General features: G+C 43.8%; 1 protein-coding gene across 1 annotated transcript in view; it reads left to right on the top strand.

Annotated features, from left to right (window-relative positions):
- LOC148863699 (uncharacterized) overlaps window positions 1-14,598 on the top strand; it is a 31,068-nt gene extending 16,470 nt beyond the window's left edge. Inside the window, exons 3-5 of the mRNA XM_088978195.1 lie at window positions 10,045-10,281; window positions 10,363-10,410; window positions 14,063-14,598. Coding sequence (XP_088834321.1) covers window positions 10,045-10,281; window positions 10,363-10,410; window positions 14,063-14,461 — 684 coding nt within the window. The 3' untranslated portion in view covers window positions 14,462-14,598. The remainder of the gene's footprint in view (window positions 1-10,044; window positions 10,282-10,362; window positions 10,411-14,062) is intronic.
- The last annotated feature ends 3,163 nt before the right edge of the window (window positions 14,599-17,761 follow it).

Below are 17,761 nucleotides of genomic sequence, written 5' to 3'. Positions count from 1 at the left end.
CTTGTAACGATCATAGCCCGGAACGTCTAAAACTTCTTTTGGAAGAACATCGTGTGCCGCTTCGGATTACCTCGGGTATTGATTTCTGACAATGGCAAGCAGTTTGAGGACATCAAATTCCAAGACTGGTGCCAAGACATGGGAATCCAACAGAATTTTACTTCAGTCGCACACCCTCAAGCAAACGGTCAGGCATAAGTCACGAATAGAGCCATCCTCCGCGGACTAAAGGCACGGCTAGACCGAGCTAAAGGGTCGTGGGCAGATGAGCTACCCAGTGTTCTATGGGCCTACTGGACCATGGAGAAGACCGCCACGGGAGAAACACCCTTCAACCTCACCTACGACACCGAAGCAGTTATCCCCACAGAGATCAAAGTCCCTACTTTGCGACTAGAAGCATACAATGACCAGACGAATGAAGATGAGCTCCGTACCAACCTCGATCTACTCGACGAAGTATGAGACCTCGCGTACATTAGGACCGCAACCCACCAGCAGAGAGTAGCTCGGTACTATAACGCCAGGGTCAAGAAGCGGAACCTCCGCATTGGCGACCTGGTTCTTCGTAAGGTTAAGGTGCCTGAGCTCGGCGCTGGCAAGCTCGGGTCCAACTGGGAAGGTCCTTACCGAGTGAAACGAGTGCTCGGGGAAGGAACATACGAGCTCGAGACCCTCAAAAGGAAATAAGTACCTCGGGCATGGAATATCGTCAACTTAAGACAATATTATCTGTAAGAATTGAGTAGGCCACGAGCCACTCCCAGAGCCTAAGGGCCAGAATACCGAGCTAACATGACCTCGGCACAATAGGACCCAGTCGCCTCTATGGCGTGGGCGAACTCCAAGAGTGGGCCACGAGCCACTCCCCTAGCCTAAGGGCTAAAACGCCGAGCTAATGAAAGACCTCGGCAGCATACAAGACCTAGTCGCCTCATCAGCATAAGCTAAGTACTTGCAATGCCCAAGGCGCAGGTGGTTTGAGCACGAACCTCGTGACGAGTAGCCCACCCTGGCATGCAACAGGTTGAACACGGTAGGGACAACTGATGTCCACCTAACCCAGGTGAGGACGGGTCGGGCATGTGCCCTACTATGTCACTCACCTCGGTGTGCCCTATCACATCACCCCTACTAAATATTAAGAGGCAGTTCGGGGTGATGGCAGTTAAGGGACACCCACTTCGGGAATTTAACTCGATAGGATAACAACGTGCAGTGAGACAACCATTTTGGCAAGAGTAAATTGCACAAACACTTGGCAAAAAATATCCCTTCAATACATAAGCTTCATTACATAAATTTCATTACTTAAACATGTTTAGTACAAAGAGAAGGGAATTGGGCTCGCAGGCCCAGAGCACAAGGAGCACTTGACTATTTGGGAGGCTCATCAGCCTTACTCGGGGCTTCTTTAGGGATCTCCTCGGAAGAATCAGTTAGATCGGTAGTGTCAACCTCTCCGTTGCCGCCATCATCTTCAGAGTCTGGGTCATTCGCAGCCTGGCGCGCCATGTCATCCGTGATGTTGAAAGAAGTGAAGGCGCTTATATCCAGGTTGGGGTAGGCATGCCTTATCCACCATCGGCTGAGCTTGAACCCCCTACGGTAGGCCTTTGACATTACATTGTCGAACCTCGAAGACTTGACGTAGTCGACGACGGACTGAACCTTGGTCTGTTCCAAAGCATCGTCGAAGATCTCCGTCTTTTCCTTTATATCGGCCTTAAGAGACTCCACCTCGCGCTCTAAGGCCTCTTTGGTTTCCTTGAGGACCTGCATCTCGAGCTGCGAAGCCTTCTGGGCCATTTTGAGGCTTGCCACCTCGAGCTTTGGGGCTTCCTGACCAACTTGGAGCCCGTTCACCTTGGCCTTCAGTCTGTCTCATTCACGGGCCAGATCCTCCCTCTCTAATGTCAAGGCATCATTTAGGCTTCTTTGAGCGGCAACGGCACTCTCCAACTGATGGACCTTGTCCTGTGTTGCCTTCAGCTCGGCATGAGCCACGCGGGACGACTCCTCAGTAGCCAAAGCGTGCCTTAGGTGTCTGTCAGATTGTAAAGTCAAGGCGTGCATGGCGGTGTTCGCCTGGCAGAAGGAAACTGGTCAGCAAAAAAAAGGAAAAAAAAGGGGGAGATAGAGTGCTGGTTCACGGAACATGAACTTACCACCATGATGTTGGTTGCAACGCGGCCCCCGAGCTGACCAGGGGAAAGTTCGGCCCAACTCACGACCTCTGCACTAATGATGCCCCTCTTACTTCGGTTGAGGCCAACCTCGGGATCCAAGATGGACTCCTCTCCAGTCCCTGAATTGGATGCCACCGCCTCTACAGCATGCTGAGCCGACTCTTCGGTGGCCTCAACAGTCGGCTGATACGTTTTAAAATAGTTCTATATGGCCTATTCCTATTCCTTCTATGTCGTAGGGTTAAAACCAAAAAATATTTGTTGTTTTCCTGATGTTTTCTCACGTTTTCGATAAAACCTTCTCGTAGAAGTATTTTCACAATGTTTTCGGTAATATTAGTAGATGTTATTCGAACCGTTCTTTTTTTATCCATGTCAGCATTTCGTATAGAAGTTATTATGTCGGCAATAGTGTCCCTACCCATGACAAATTATAATTATTGGTGCCTCCGAGTTTCGATATAATCAACATGCTCTGTGTTTTTTTTATGAATTTTAAAGGTATATGCGTGAGACACAATCTACTAATTCATTTTTAATTGAATTTTTTTCAGTTTTCAGTTAATTTAATTTATTTCAGATACCCTATCATGGTCTCATCTATTAGTATTTATAATACCTCAGGGGCTAATGAAACTATTTTAATAAAATTCAACTGTCTCAATTCCCGAGCGATCGCACCAAAAACTCGAGTTCCTTTTGGATTTCCTTCTTGATCAATGACAACTGCTGCATTGTCATCATATCGTATTATCATACCGTTGTCACGTTTGAGTTCTTTACATGTACATACAATTACAGCTCTAATCACTTCAGATTTTTCTAGAGGCATATTGGGCACTGCTTCTTTGATTACAGCAACAATAACGTCACCAATATGAGCATATCGGCGATTACTAGCTCCTATGATTCGAATACACATCAATTCTCGAGCCCCGCTGTTGTCCGCTACATTCAAATGGGTCTGAGGTTGAATCATATTTCAACAGTCGCCCCAACAGAACTCAGAGCCTCAGCGGCAGCCCCGATTGGCTTGTCCTCCAGCCCCCCCGCAGCCTCAGGCTTTTGGGGTGGAAAATCACCCTCCAGATCTATCACTAGAGGGGCAATGTTGAGCTTGGTCTCAGGGGCGGGAGCCCGAAATTGATCGGGTTCGGGAGAGGGAGCCCTCGACGACTCCATGCGAGCCTTCTTGGCAGTCCGCTTCTTCCTCTTCTTCATTTGGTTGAGGAGTCTGGTAGCCGTAATCCTTTCTTCTTCGTCCATGGGGCCTACAACAAAATTGGCGTCAGCAAACCCGAAGACAACAAGCAGATAAAAGCAAAGCGCCAAAAGACAGAAATAGACCTACCCGGGCTCAAACCGGCCTGAATGAGCTTCTCTTTGGTGATGTACTTCCGATGATCGAGCTCAGCCTGAGCCCACGAGTGGAAGGTCTCCCACGTCTGCTGGTTGAGGGCGATGCTAGTAGCCTGGGTAGCCACCCTCCAACTAGCGAGGAAGGGCCACCCTGTGCTGGCCCGTACCACAAAGTAGTCCCGCTTCCAAGCCGGGACCTTGCTCGGGAACTTGTGCAGTATCTTGAAGCCTGGGCGAGGAGACAAGTAGTAGACCTGCCCATGCTCAGGGGGAGCACTAGAGGCGCTCTTTTTTATCAGTAGTATGGAGCAGAGTATGTTCGCGTCCAAAGAGAACCGCCTTTCGTGATAGAGGGAAATGGTTCCTACCAAATTCCGAATGGAGTTGGGGTGAAGCTGATCCAGCGTGATGCTGAAACGCCCCAACACCTCGGGGATAAGGGGGTGAAGAGGGAGATGAAGCCCACTGACGAGCTGTTCTTTGAAGATCACGACCTCATCCGGACCGTGCTCCCAGGGGAAATTGCCGGTAGGAGGGTTGTAGGAGTACTCTGAAGGAAGGTTGAACTGTTGGACGAGGTCTTGAAGCCTCTCTGGCGTCAGGGTAGAGGGACCAAACTGGTCCAGCACTCGACCTCGATGAGAGGTGGACGCCAATTTACCCGAGGCTGCCCGTGCCTTGCGGGAAGGCCGGGCTGCAGAAGGGACCATGACCCAAGGTGCCCGCCTCGGGCTCATCCGAGAAACTGCTCTCGCTAGACATAAGGGAGAACGGACTGAGGAAAAAAGAAAGAAGGAAAGACTCAGGGACTCACCAGAAATAGACGAAACCGAGCTGAAAGACCCGAGTTGGAGACCTTAGACGCGAGCTCAAGGCGAAAAACACTTAGCAGCGAAAGAAAATGGCCAAAATCCCGCTATTTATAGATGCGGGGCCCGGTGACCAACGGTCAAGATTGGATCAATCCAACGGACCTCAAAGAAACCGACTGTGAGACTCTCAATGCGAATTTGATTTAGCGCGTTTTTTTGGCGTCCGTGCAGCATAAAGCGCGTGACGTCCGCGCATAAATTGCATGAGACATGGGTTTTTCCCATGCAAACCGAATACCCAACCAGTCCAGCCACTAAACCGCCCAACATCGCAGTGTGAGTGCCAAGCCAAATCCGCCTGAAAACCATGAACTCCTCGCATTGGGGCCTCGTCCCCAGCACGGGGAGTGGGGGGCAATTGATGGAGGACGATTTGGCCCGACCTCGTGGCCCAAGGACACGTGCGCAAAACCTGGCTTGGTGAACAGCTCAGCCCGACAGCATGATCTCGACTCGGCAGGAAGGACACGCCAAGTCGAGGACTGACAACTCGCCGAGGACTAATACCTCGGTAACTCAGCCTCCCGCCTAGCTTGGAGAGCCCGGGCTCCCCCCAAGGAACCCCAAGCTCCTCCCCACCCCCTTCGGAGGGAGCACCTCGGTGCTTCGAGGCAGGGACGGATCTGCCCCAGGCGGCTCGGTATGTGGCAGCTCGGCAAGCTGCAGAAGGAGGGCAGGAAGATCTCCTGCCCAATCACCGTACCCGAAAAATTTGGGGACAACAGCCATGTCCCTCGTCAGGCAGCGTTGTGCCTGCCACCTATAGAAGGTGCCTTACACCTGACAGGCACGTACCCTGCGGGGACGGCCCCACGCGTGCCACCTCAGCCTTGCCAATAATGTCTGTGGCAGGTTGACAGTGGCGGTTATACCCGCCCTATCAGAAGCCAAGGAGCCAGAGGCAACGGATTTCAGCTATAAGGGACTTAATATCAAGGAGGACAGGTATCATCTTCCACACTCGCGCTATCGGCAGTCTTAGCCTTCGTCTTCTCCTTGCTTCTCCTACAGAGTACTAACTTAAGCATCGGAGTGTTCCCGTCGGGTAAGCCCCCGGGGATTCTTCTTCTTCTCCATCTCAGGTATCTTCCAAGAGCCACGTGAGTGCCAGTTAGGAGTGACCGGATTGCACTACATCACCACCACTAACCCCTAACGGGAGGCCCAGATATTTAACTGGGAGGGAACCAATCTGACAAGCCAAACTATCTAAACATTCAACTAAGTTAGAGACTTGGCCAACTAGGATGATTTGGCTTTTATTCCAGTTAACTTTTAGCCTTGTAATCACTTCAAACCAAGATAGGGTTCTAAGGACAAGCTCCACCTGAAAGGGAGAGACATCCACAAACCATAGAGTATCATTTGTAAATTGAAGAATGTTCACCTTCTCTCCCCCCGGCACCATAGCAAAACCAGCCCACTCTCCTGAGCTTGCAACCTTCTTGCAGAATAAAGTCAGGATCTCCATTAGACAAATAAAAAGAAGAGGAGACAAGGGGTCTCCCTGCCTGAGGCCCCTGGAACTATCAAAGAAACCTGCAGTTTGCCCATTTACCAGGACTGAGAACTTTGGAGAAGTGATACAAACATTAATCCAATTTCTCCATTTTTGTCCAAAATTCATCTGATGCAGCACAAGGTCCACACATCTATAGTTAACATGATCATAGGCCTTCTCAATGTCAAGTTTACAAATCAAACTTGGGGAACCTTCTTTTTTCCTTGAGTGAATGAGCTCATTGGCAATAAGCACCGAATCCAACATCTGCCTACCCAGAATGAAAGCACTTTGGTTGTTTGAGATGACACTACCGAGTACTCCTTTTAATCTTTTAGCAAGCACTTTTGCTAAGATTTTATAAAAACTATGCAGAAGGCTAATCGGCCTGAAATCCCTTATGACTTCTCTGCAAGGAACTCCTCTCAAAAAAAATCCTGGAAGACATTCATAATGTCCTGTCTCACAACATCCCAGCATTTAATGTAAAAGAGATTAGTAAGACCATCCGGGCTAGGGGACTTCTCATCTACCAACAATTTGATTGCCCCTTTGATTTCCTCCTTAGAGAAAGGACCCTCAATTGCTCCTCACTCAACTAATTAAAAGGAAGGGACCTAGGAAAAGGTCTGAAAGGCCAAGGCTCCTTATACAGCTTCTTATAAAAATCTGATGCCACAACCTTCATTTCAGACTCAGAGGTACCTACCCTGCCCTCCCCCTCCAACCTGGTAATTATAGAAGCTCTAGCTCTAACATTTGCCATTTTGTGAAAAAATGGGTATTCCTATCCCCCTCTTTCAGCCACACAACCTTTGCTCTTTGTCTCCATTTAATTTCTTCCACCACCGCCAATTTATCAAACTTCAGTTTAGCCTCCTGTCTTTTTAATCTGAACTCCTCAGCAATAGGACCAAGCTCTTCAGCTGTATCTATCTCCTTTATGAGACTCAGAAGAGCCTTCTTCTCTGTATCTGAATTAAAGTTCTTTTCCAACTTCCAAATCTTTAATCTTGCCTTGATGGCCCCAGTTTCTTTGCCAATATGAAAGAACTAGTACCCTCCACCTGCTGCTCCTCCCAGACTGACTTCAACAGAGGAACAAGATTTGCATCCTCAAACCAGGCATTCTCTAGTTTAAAAGGAACTTTGGCTCTCGTCCTAGCACCACAAACCAGCTGAATTGGACTGTGATCCCACACCGGCCTAGGGAGAGCAATCTGCTTAATCTCCGGAAAGGCCTCTTTCCAATTAGATGTAACCAGAAATCTGTCCAGCCTCACCAGAGTAGGAAGATCTTGATTGTTGGTCCACGTAAACCTATTGCCATGAAGAGGAAGGTCTTGGAGTTCAAATCTGTTGATAAATTCAGCAAACTGCACCATATCCCTCGATCTTCTCCCACCCGAGCTTCTCTCCTCCACCGACAATGTGACATTAAAATCCCCGTCAATAATCCACGGGCAAGAAAGATTCCCCCTGGTCACAGCCAGCTCTTCCCAAAACTCCTCCCTCTGATTTCTATTATTAAGGCCATACACATTTGTTATTTGACAAACATTATCATCAGCCAACTTCAAAACAAGAGAAATTGAGAAATTCCCGATCTGAGATGAAATCAGATTACACACTGTTGGGTCCCACATGCTCAGTAACCCCTCTGCACTTCCAACAGCAGACTTTGACCTCCATCTAACCTCGCCCTCCCCCCGACACTCCTAATCACTGCTGCCTCCACACTTTCCAATTTAGTTTCTTGAATCAGAATCACCTTTGAGCCTGAAGTTTTCAGAGAATCATAGACCACCAACTTTCTTCTCCCCAACCCCAAACCCCTAACATTCCAAGAAAGAATCTTGAACTCCATATCAAAACCACCAAGAATGATAATAGGCACTTAAGCCTTTCCCCCCGCTTCAATCTCCCCTCACTCCTCCCCCCTCTATCATTAAGGTTCCAGGTCAAACGTAACAGTTCTCTACTTTGTTTGGATTTAATACCCCCTTTCTTTACTGCGGATTTACCCCTTGCAACATGCATTCTTCTCTCAACCCCTTCCAGATACTTGATTGTCTACTCTTCCATTCCTTCTAGTGAGATCCCTAGGAATTTTCCCATCCCCAATAGCTTTTAGAAGAAACCCAAGAAGATTTAGAACCACTTACCGATTGCTCCCCAACCAGCTTCGGCTGAGCCAACAATTCATTATTGTCATCCTGCAGCTGCCCAACCGAAGAGACTCCCCTAGCTGAACTCCAGAGCTTACTCCCTTCCCCTTGTAGCCCCAAAACCTCTTGTCCACCTCCATCAACCGTAGTTTGAGATTCTGCAGCTACCATCAAAATCGGGTCCACCTCCAACAGATCCACTTCGTCACTCTGTTCCTCTAACAGGTTTGGCTTTTGCTGAACCTCACCTTCCAACACAACCATTTGGGAGGGTGAAGGCTTCACGACCCCCGAGCCCAGGTCCCCGGCTCCCCCCGCCCCACCCATCTTCTCTCTACCAGAAACTAGTGCCCAACACTCCTGCGACTTCTGATCGGCCCCTGCCTTGACACTCTGAAGACAATCCCCAGCTGAATCAATTAAAGTTGGATTCAGATGGACCCGCTCTCCAAAGGGGGATTCAGGTCTTTTGGATCCTTAGGCCCAAGCCCAACTTCTGTATTAGAGCTAAAAAACCTTGACTGGACTAGGTGCTGATTTCCTGGCCCAATAATATCATTCTGACTACCATGGGCCAACTGAGGCCCAAAAGGGGGGGGGGGGGGGGCTGGGTCACCTTGGTTTGGTTCGCTGACGCGTGGCCCACCTTTGTTTCCATCTGGAGCTTAGCGAGACACTCCTTAATTAAGCATTTAATGGATTCAGATGGAACCTGAGCTTTGCTATCTCTATGTTGCATGAGTAGGAGTATAGTAGCAGATGGCTCATTCCAGGCTAGTTTTAATTATGTTTTTGTTTCAGTAGTCCTACTGTGTCTTTTGTATCTTTTCAGGTGAATGTTGTGTTGGGCCCATAGTCCACCGGCCCTTGTTCTTGCGTGCCAGTTCTTTTGTTCATTTGTATCTTTACTGTTATTGATAACAAAATAATCTTCATCTTGGCTTTGGAGTTCTGAAATCTCATTCAAAATGGCTCACTTTGCATGGAAATTCATCCTCGAGAAGATGGTAGTAATTGATCATCCATCTTATCATGCAAAGGATGTTTCTTCTGATGCATGTTGTATTTAGATGGCTAGTTAGTGAACCATCTACTAATTTATAATGCCCTTTTAAGTAATTTTCCCAGTTTTTTAAATTTATTTTTGGATTTGTCATCTATGGGTTTGAACTTTGGTGGAAATGTGGAGAGTTTGCTGTTGGAAGAAAAGAAATGCAATGAATTTCCATTTTGAGAAATTAAAGGACTTTTTTCACCAATACTATTTTTTTCTTGAGAAAAAACATGTAACGTTCACTTTTACAAGAGTTTGCATTTACTTACGTTTTGATTGGTCATTAATCCTTTGTCAATTTTTTGGCAGAAATTTTATTTGATGATTTTCACATTCTTTTACAAGCTGAAGGGGGTTAGAACTGATGTAGGACGGGAAGGAGAAAGATCCTGTTATGGTGTGTGTAGGTAGATAAGGGAAATTAAGGATCTGATTTATGAAATTGAGATACAGATCTGAAATAGAGAAGAGAGGAGATAGATTGCAGCTTTAGAGATGGAGTGATAAAAAAATAGAGAGAGAGGAAAATACACTCTTACCTGCAGCTGACTTCCAAACAAACTTTTATTTGATTAATTCAACTCTTAAATTTCAATTACAATGGCTTTATTTATAGACTCAACATAAGAGCTCAGGTCTCCCTTTTTATACTCCAATCTGGACTTCAAATAGACCATAAACAAATGCTAATTGCTTAAAAATTAAGACAAACCCTAACCCATATGGACACTCAAATGCAGACTTGACTTTTAAAACAACCCTAATAACCCATTACCAATACTACCAAACCTAAACAAACCAAAATCAACATTATGATAGACCTAAAAATAGAGACATCCTTCTTGCTATCTCATGCATCTTTTCTGATTATGACTGTCATTCTTTGCCTTTTTTGAAACAGCCCACTGAATCTAATACGTATGCAGACATAGAGGCAGCTTATAAATGCCTGAAGGAGCAATATGGAGTAAAAGATGAGGATTTAATATTATATGGTCAGTCAGTTGGAAGTGGTCCAACTCTTGATCTTGCTTCCCGTTTGCCAAACTTGAGAGCTGTAGTTCTTCATAGTCCCATTCTTTCTGGGTTGCGAGTATTGTATCCTGTCAAACGAACATACTGGTTTGACATCTATAAGGTAATATTAGATCTTTAATTTTGTGTATATGCCCTTTTATGTGGTAATGGGGAACTTATTTATTTCTGCTTTTCCTCCCAGAATATTGACAAAATTGGCATGGTGAACTGTCCAGTCCTAATAATTCATGTAAGTAGTTTTACTTCTCACCGATTACATTTTTAACCTCATTGTCTTGGTCTTTATTCATTTCCTTATTGGACTGTTTTGATTGACTAGGAAATCTGATTGTTGATATAGGAGTAATAGTGTATAGATGACGAACGAAGCATGCCAAGAATCTCAAAAGAATTTAGGCTAGACCTTCTACCTAATCTGTTAGCATTTCTTGTCTTGGTGTAGTGGTAAAATCTTGGGCTGGAGAGTGTGAGAATGTAAGTTCGAGTCTGAGATGCTACCTTTTTGAAAAAAAAGAAAAAAAAAAAAGCCCATAGGGGTTGTTTGAGTAGTGCAGGACCACAGTTACCAGTCTTACCCCCCCATTCCCACATTTGTTGGTAGTGGGATTCGAATTCCCGTCTCTGCTGGAACAAACCAGCTAACATACCAACTGAGCCACCCCTCAGTTGGCAACTGAAGGTTAGGACTAGACCTGTTCATGAGCCGGGTGGACCGACGGGCCGACCCGACCCCCGGACGGGCTTGAACACACAAATGAGACCGTGGGCTTAACCCCGGGCCGAAAAGCCCGGCCTGCAATATATTCGAGCCGGGCTCGGGATTTGCCAAAATAGCCCGGCCCGACCCGACCTATAGACTAAACTTAAAAAACCCTAACTCCCGAAGCCGAACCTCTCTTCTCTTTCACCTCTTTCCCCTTAGCAGAACCTCTCTTCTCTTCAGTCTTCACATCCTCCTCAGTCCTCACACTCTCAGGCAGCCACACAACCGGCGAGGCGGCGAACATTCACCGACGCAACAACTCCGGCGGTGAGTCCTCTCCTTCTCTCTCTCTCTCTCTCTCTCTCTCTCTCTTTCTTTCTCTCTCTCGTTTTTCTTCTCACTTCTCTTTCAAATCTCAGACACCGGTGAGGCGGCGAATATAGGCACCGGCGGCGGTGGCGAGTTCTCTCTCTCTCTCTCTCTTTCCCAGACGCGAACTAACACACTTTTCACTGTTAAAATCACAGCTCATAGTCATCGCGAACTCAGCTCCAGCGAACACAGTCACCGTCGAGCTTCGGGCTCGGGTTCGGGCTCGGGCTTCGGGCTTTTTATCAAGGCCGGGCTCGGGCCCAAGTTGTAGGCCCGTTGGTCGGGCCAAGCTCAGGCTCGGGCCTAACAAATTTCTATTCATGAAGAGTAAAATCCCGGCCCGACCCATGAACAGGTCTAGTTAGGACCATATACAGTCTACCCCTCCCAAGACTCCAGATAGCTAGAACCAGCAGTGGTTCTAGGAATGAACCCTCGCTCCCCTAGAACAAAAAAAAAAAAAAAAAAAAAAAAACAGAAAAGAAGAAACTTGTCTGACCAGTGAATCTTCCATAGCTAATCTTTGAGTTCAAGTGAAAGTCGTTCTCATTTCTTCAGCTAGGTGTCTTTTCCTGCATTGCCAAAGTTCTGGACTGTTGTTCTTGAGCCACACAACAATTACCATTGAATCACTTTCCACTAACAATTCTTGATGGTTGAGAGATTTCCAACTTTCAGCCCTTGACCCTTTTTTTGTTCTTTTTTTTGTTTGATCATTTTCATCAAGTAAACAATTTCTGATCTTTTGCTTTTCTACCGTGTTCAAGAAACCATTTCATTCGAGAGAATAGATAGATGAATGATCTAAAATGCCCCTACATGTGAAAAACTTGGGGACTGTGACTTCCCCATTGTAGTTAAGGGTTGCTTTGGCACATTCCTCCTTGTACATTAATTCCTATCCATTTCCCATATTTTAATAAAATTTTCATGTTATCCATAAAAAAGTCATTTGGTGCCAAAACCCAATCCATAACAAATGCTTCTGACATCCACACATAAATGAACTAAAAGAGTCTTTATAACACAACAAAACTTCTCTGGTTCCTCTCTTCCTCAACTGTCCAGCAATATTCTAACCCAGCAAATGCCCTCTTGTTTCCACTCTGTCCAAACAACGCAACAATAGTAAACCATGAATGAAAGAGTTGATTCCATACCGCCTGCTGAGAGTGAGGGCCAAGAGAGGATTGCATGACAAACTGAAGGAGCAAAGTCCAAGAGGCATGGACTAGATACCATTGGCATGCCCAAAGAAGTAAGTACCTGGGCAAAAAAGGAAAGATAAAATGCCGGAAATGTTTATACTAACTTGAGAGAATACTCTATAAAGCCTTACTGCCAGCACCACTCCAATTGCCTTCCTAAGATCTGATATTTGTGCCATTTCCCTGTTTTAGTTTTGTAGGATCATGTTCATAAAAAAGATTCATGTTTCCTTTCCAAAACTAATCTCAAATGAAAATTTAACAGCTAAAGATACTTAATGATACAAATAGTTGGTTCCTCTCTGCTAATCTTTATGACAGATTGTGAAAGATAAAAGTTCTTTTTTATCAAATGTATAAGATGTGTTTACAAGAATCTAAAAATTGTCGCAGAGTTCTTTAAAACAGCAACATTTCCAAAAAATATTACTGAAATATTGGCTAATAGTTATTTATCAAAATAAATAGTGGCTAATATTTGGTACATAATGAATCTGTTTAATATCATTTTAGTACCATTAAAAGAAACTTAGGATATTATCCTACCATGAGCATCTAGTTGTTTTCTCAACCAAGGATGACCAGTGGCAACTGACCAGGATTTTTTTCTTTTTCTGGTAAACAACTGACAAGGCTGATAGTTTAGCCAAGTATGAGATGTGAATGCATTATAAGAGTGGAGCCACTTTAATCCTCTATGGTTAATTTTTTTTTATCAGCAATAAAGATTGTTTCATTAATTAAAATATGTGGAGTAAATTACAGACTGATGACCCAAAAGTCATCCCCAAGGATTACAACCAAAGTTACAACGAGTCCCAATATATATGCTGCCTTGCAGCCCCTTGTTTGGCTAAAGTATCTGCTAACCCATTTGCACTCTTGATCCACTTAAAATCAGCATTTATATCCTTTGCTAATCTTTCCACTTCTCTGAAGATATGCTTGAGGGTCCATGAGACATGTCTATTACATCTTGCCCAAGAGATTACAACTTTTGAGTCCTCTTCTACTTCCAACGGACGAAAACCCAATTGCTTTGCCAATCGGAGGCCCTGTAATAAAGCCTACTCAGCCTTTGTTGAGTTTGTAATACCAATTGGCCCTAAAGATACAGCCAGTAATAATATCTTGCATTCTGCATTTCTGATTTCTCCTCCAATTCCTGCCACTCCTGGGTTGCCCATAGAGCTTCCATCAAAATTCAGTTTTGCGTAGTTTACCTCTGGCAGTTTCCACTCGATTCTTCTTCCTTGTTTCTAGAGTTTCCTCTGGTTAATTTTCACTATTCTTATTTTTATTTACATCATTGGTTTTTTCAATAAAATTCTCTTTGTTACTGTAACAGAAGGCCTTTGGTTAGGGAGGGCCGTGGCTCAGAAAACACCCTTTATGGAGGAGAAATATACTAGGAATTGAAAAAAAAAAGAAACTGAATTTAAAAAAACAAAGTATGCTCTTATGGATAGAACAAATAAAAATTATCCTTGCAGTAATTGTATAACATGCATAAATTCTTTATTTGTAAAATTTGTTGAACTCGATTTTTTGGTAATGATTATTGATTTTAATTACTAGTGTATTTTCCCCTTACTTAGGGTACAGCAGATGAAGTTGTAGATTGGTCCCATGGGAGGCAGCTTTGGGAGCTTTGCAAGGAAAAGTATGAACCTCTCTGGATAAATGGTGGTGGCCACTGCAATCTTGAACTTTTCACCGAGTACATTAAACATCTGAAGAAATTTGTGTTGACGGTTGGTAAATCAAAGGCTGCTACAAATGGTCATAAAAGAACAAAGATCGAGTCCGATGATAAGAGTAAACCAGCTGAAAGAGGAACTTCAGATGCAATTGAAGTAGGCACCGACTACCCTGAGGTCTCTAGGAACAGCTTAGATAGTCGACTAGAGAAGTCTAAAAAGTCAAACAAGCCTGAAAAATCACGAATGAGCACTGACCGTGTTGATAGATTTAGAAAAAAGGGTTTGATCTGGTGATTGCACAAAATTTGCATCTCAAATAAGTTATGTGCGTCAATTGCATGAACAGGCATTCCTTGTTTTGTTGTTCTGTTATGATGCATATCTCTCATGAAATTATCAGTTCAAGCATAGTATGCTTTTAGGTTTCAAAAGGCGTCAATTATTGTCAAAGATCAGGGACTGCAATTCCATGTATACAAACTCAATTGATTTTTTTTTTTTTGTTTTTATGGGGCCATTGCTTGGTGTAATTATAGAATCTCAGGCTGACAAGTCTGAGAATGTGGGTTCAACTGTTTTAAGTCTGAGAGTGGCCACTCTGAAAATGCCAAAGGTTAGGTCAGTATCCTGTCTGCACCTCTCAAGACCCGAGATAGGTGGGACAAATGTTAGGTAATTACGTTTTTTAATGGCAAGTAAACACATATCATGAAGTTAGCTCTCCTGATGGGAGAGCAAACTTGTAATTTGGCAGATAGCACTGCTGAAATGATGCATCTAATGGGACTGAAGGTTAAAATTTGTAGTATCTGAATATGGAACAGCTACTGGAGTACTAGTTTGGCACTTTGGCAATTGTTTTTTTTTTTGTAATATTGGTGTAGGGATTTGGCACTTGGTTCTAGAAGATTTCTCATGTTCCTGTTTATTTGAAATGACCATGACGTTCGAATCATCTTACTGCATTGTCTACCTCCTTTAAGCTAATGGGCTCTTGCATTTATCAGTGAATTTAAAAAGTGAGGCTTTGCTGCGGGCAAGAAAGTTTAGTAACAGCCTAGAGATCTCTGTCAAATGGCTCTTTATTTGTCATAAAGCCACTATATCTACTTATAGAAGCTATATCCAGGAAGTACAGGAAACAAACTGCCGTTTTACGGGGTAAGTCTTGTCCATTTTCCAAGCTGATCTTAATGATTGGTTAGTTAAACATGTGAATGAAGATCCCTGCTTATCCCATTCTTTATCTCATTCTAAAATTTGAAGCTAACAGTGTCTGAAGACAGAAGCTTGATCTAACTGCCGGAACAACTTGGTTCTATCTATCTGAGTATAACCGGGTTAAAGTTCTTCTGTTACTAGTTCCATGCTCTAATATCCGGTGCTTGATTGCTCCGTATCCCATGTCCTACAGTGCTAGCTCGATCAGGCCAATAGACCTGTTAGGACCACATGGAAAATAAATAAATAAAAATAATGGCTGCCTTATTACAGAGACATTAACATAATGCAACTTCATCTGAAGCTTTTGAAATGAAAAGTCAGTGTCGTCAGTGAAGTAATTTTCCACCACTCGTGTTTCAACCGTTCAACGTAAAAGCCAGTTCCATTGGTAAGTGGGCTCTGATATTTCCTGCAAAAGGTTTCTTATATAAAGTTGGAGGAAGTGGGTCGTCAACACCTGCGATTCCCTCCTAGTTGGATCAGGATTAGTTTAACTTGTCTTCAGGGAAACACCTAAATAGAAACTAGACTCATTTCCTATTTTAAGTGTGAAATGAGGTTTTTATATTTTTGTAGCTCTGGGTTCAGACTTCTCCTCATAATTAAATATAGATGTTTTGTTGCATCCTCTTTACTTCTCTTAATTGTTAAGTTTATAGATGACGATCCTCAGAGATGCGTGTACTCAACGAACGTATTTAGTTTTCTTAGATTAGCATAGCTGGCCGGGACCCGCGTCACAAACCCTTAGCTACTTCGATTTCATTCCTTTAATCTTCTCAACCTTAACGGCTTGATGGGCCATTGACTCCCTTTCAGTGGTTCCCCTCCATGTGGGAGGTTGGTAGTTGAAGTCCATAAGGTGTGTACGACTTATGAGCTCTCTGGGTTCAACGGCCACCTACACGCTGCACTACAACGCCGGGAAGCGCCGTCTGTCCCCTCATTTGCCTCCTGCTCTGAGCAGTCAAGCTCTTTCTGAGGTCACAAACAGTGGCTTCATTAAGTGAGAGACTTTATTTATTTCCTCAGTGCCTTCCTATCCACTCAAAATACTATATATTATATATTGAAAAAAAAAAAGAGGAGTGAAGGATTCAATTAGTAGGACAGTCGAGCTGATCCAAAATAGTGTGGCAAATCTTCCAAGGTGGAGTTACGTACATGGGGGTAGGGCCAATATATAGTCTTAAAGGCACGATGACACATGAACGGCCCCTCAATGTCTATCCACTGCTCAGAATTATTGATGGAATGGGTTCGACAAATAAATGGTTGAAGTCATTGGATCCCTCCACATACCCTTAATAGTGAAGTTGGTAAGGGTTGATAGGAACTCACTCTTGTTTTCCAACCAAGAAACTAAACTTAACTTAGTTAAATGTTGAAGTTGCAGGAAATGAGAGAAGAGGACATGAAAACAGAAAAACAGATATACTGCGTGCTTCAATTAACTGGGATTCACATTCACAGAGGCTAAGACAATCTGATTGCCGTAGTGTACCCATATTTATAAGGAAATAGGTTGGATTGATCCCAACGCCAATGTGCATGTAGATCCTCCACCGACTAGTGGACCCACCTGGTTCCCTAGGTGGGTCCCTTCCCCTGATGAACTTGGGCGCCAATTTACAACTGAAACATGATGGCCCACATTTATTGCATCATGATGGTGTCGACTTTCTTTTTTTTTTCCATTTTGGATTTGGAATTACTTAAACATAAGATCTCATGGTTGATAATACCCCAAATCTTGAGCTGTTAGCCATTGATTGAAAGAAGAATATAAGGAAAAAGATTATTATAACACTTATATTTTCAATAAATTATTATAATATATAAAATTCTTTAAATTACAACTGAAGACTAATAATAAATGCCAACAACATTCTTCACAACTACTGCTACTGTGCTACATAAATCATTATATATCTGAAAAATTCTCATCAAGAACAGCTAGAACTTATTAATATTTTTTGATCACCATTGGATACTTAAACCCTACAATCATGTATAATTACAAACTCAGCCAGAATGTACAGCTGCCATATTTTCAGATTTTTATTTTTTTCTTTTAATTTTCTTATTTTTATTTTATTTCACAATGCATCACATTACAATGATCCTCAGTGATATGGGTCCCATAGATGAATATCATTACCTTCTGATTGGTGAAACTTTTGGGTTGTGAAAATTGGGCCCACCAAATGGGGTAATGGGCTAGAATGTGATTCGAAGTGCCAACTGCGCATATGGCTCACGTTAGGAGTATCATATGATTGCAGGGACAGAAACACATGAAGAAGGTCGGCACGTGGTGGCTTTTTTCCACGAAGTGGAAAATAGTTCTGGCGTGAAAGCGAAGTGAAT

This window comes from Nelumbo lutea, chromosome 3, assembly GCF_056320005.1.
Source record: "Nelumbo lutea isolate HS-2025 chromosome 3, American lotus-T2T, whole genome shotgun sequence".
NCBI lineage: Eukaryota > Viridiplantae > Streptophyta > Magnoliopsida > Proteales > Nelumbonaceae > Nelumbo > Nelumbo lutea.
Note: the sequence above shows the minus strand (reverse complement) of the source record. Positions and strands in the feature narration are given on the sequence as shown.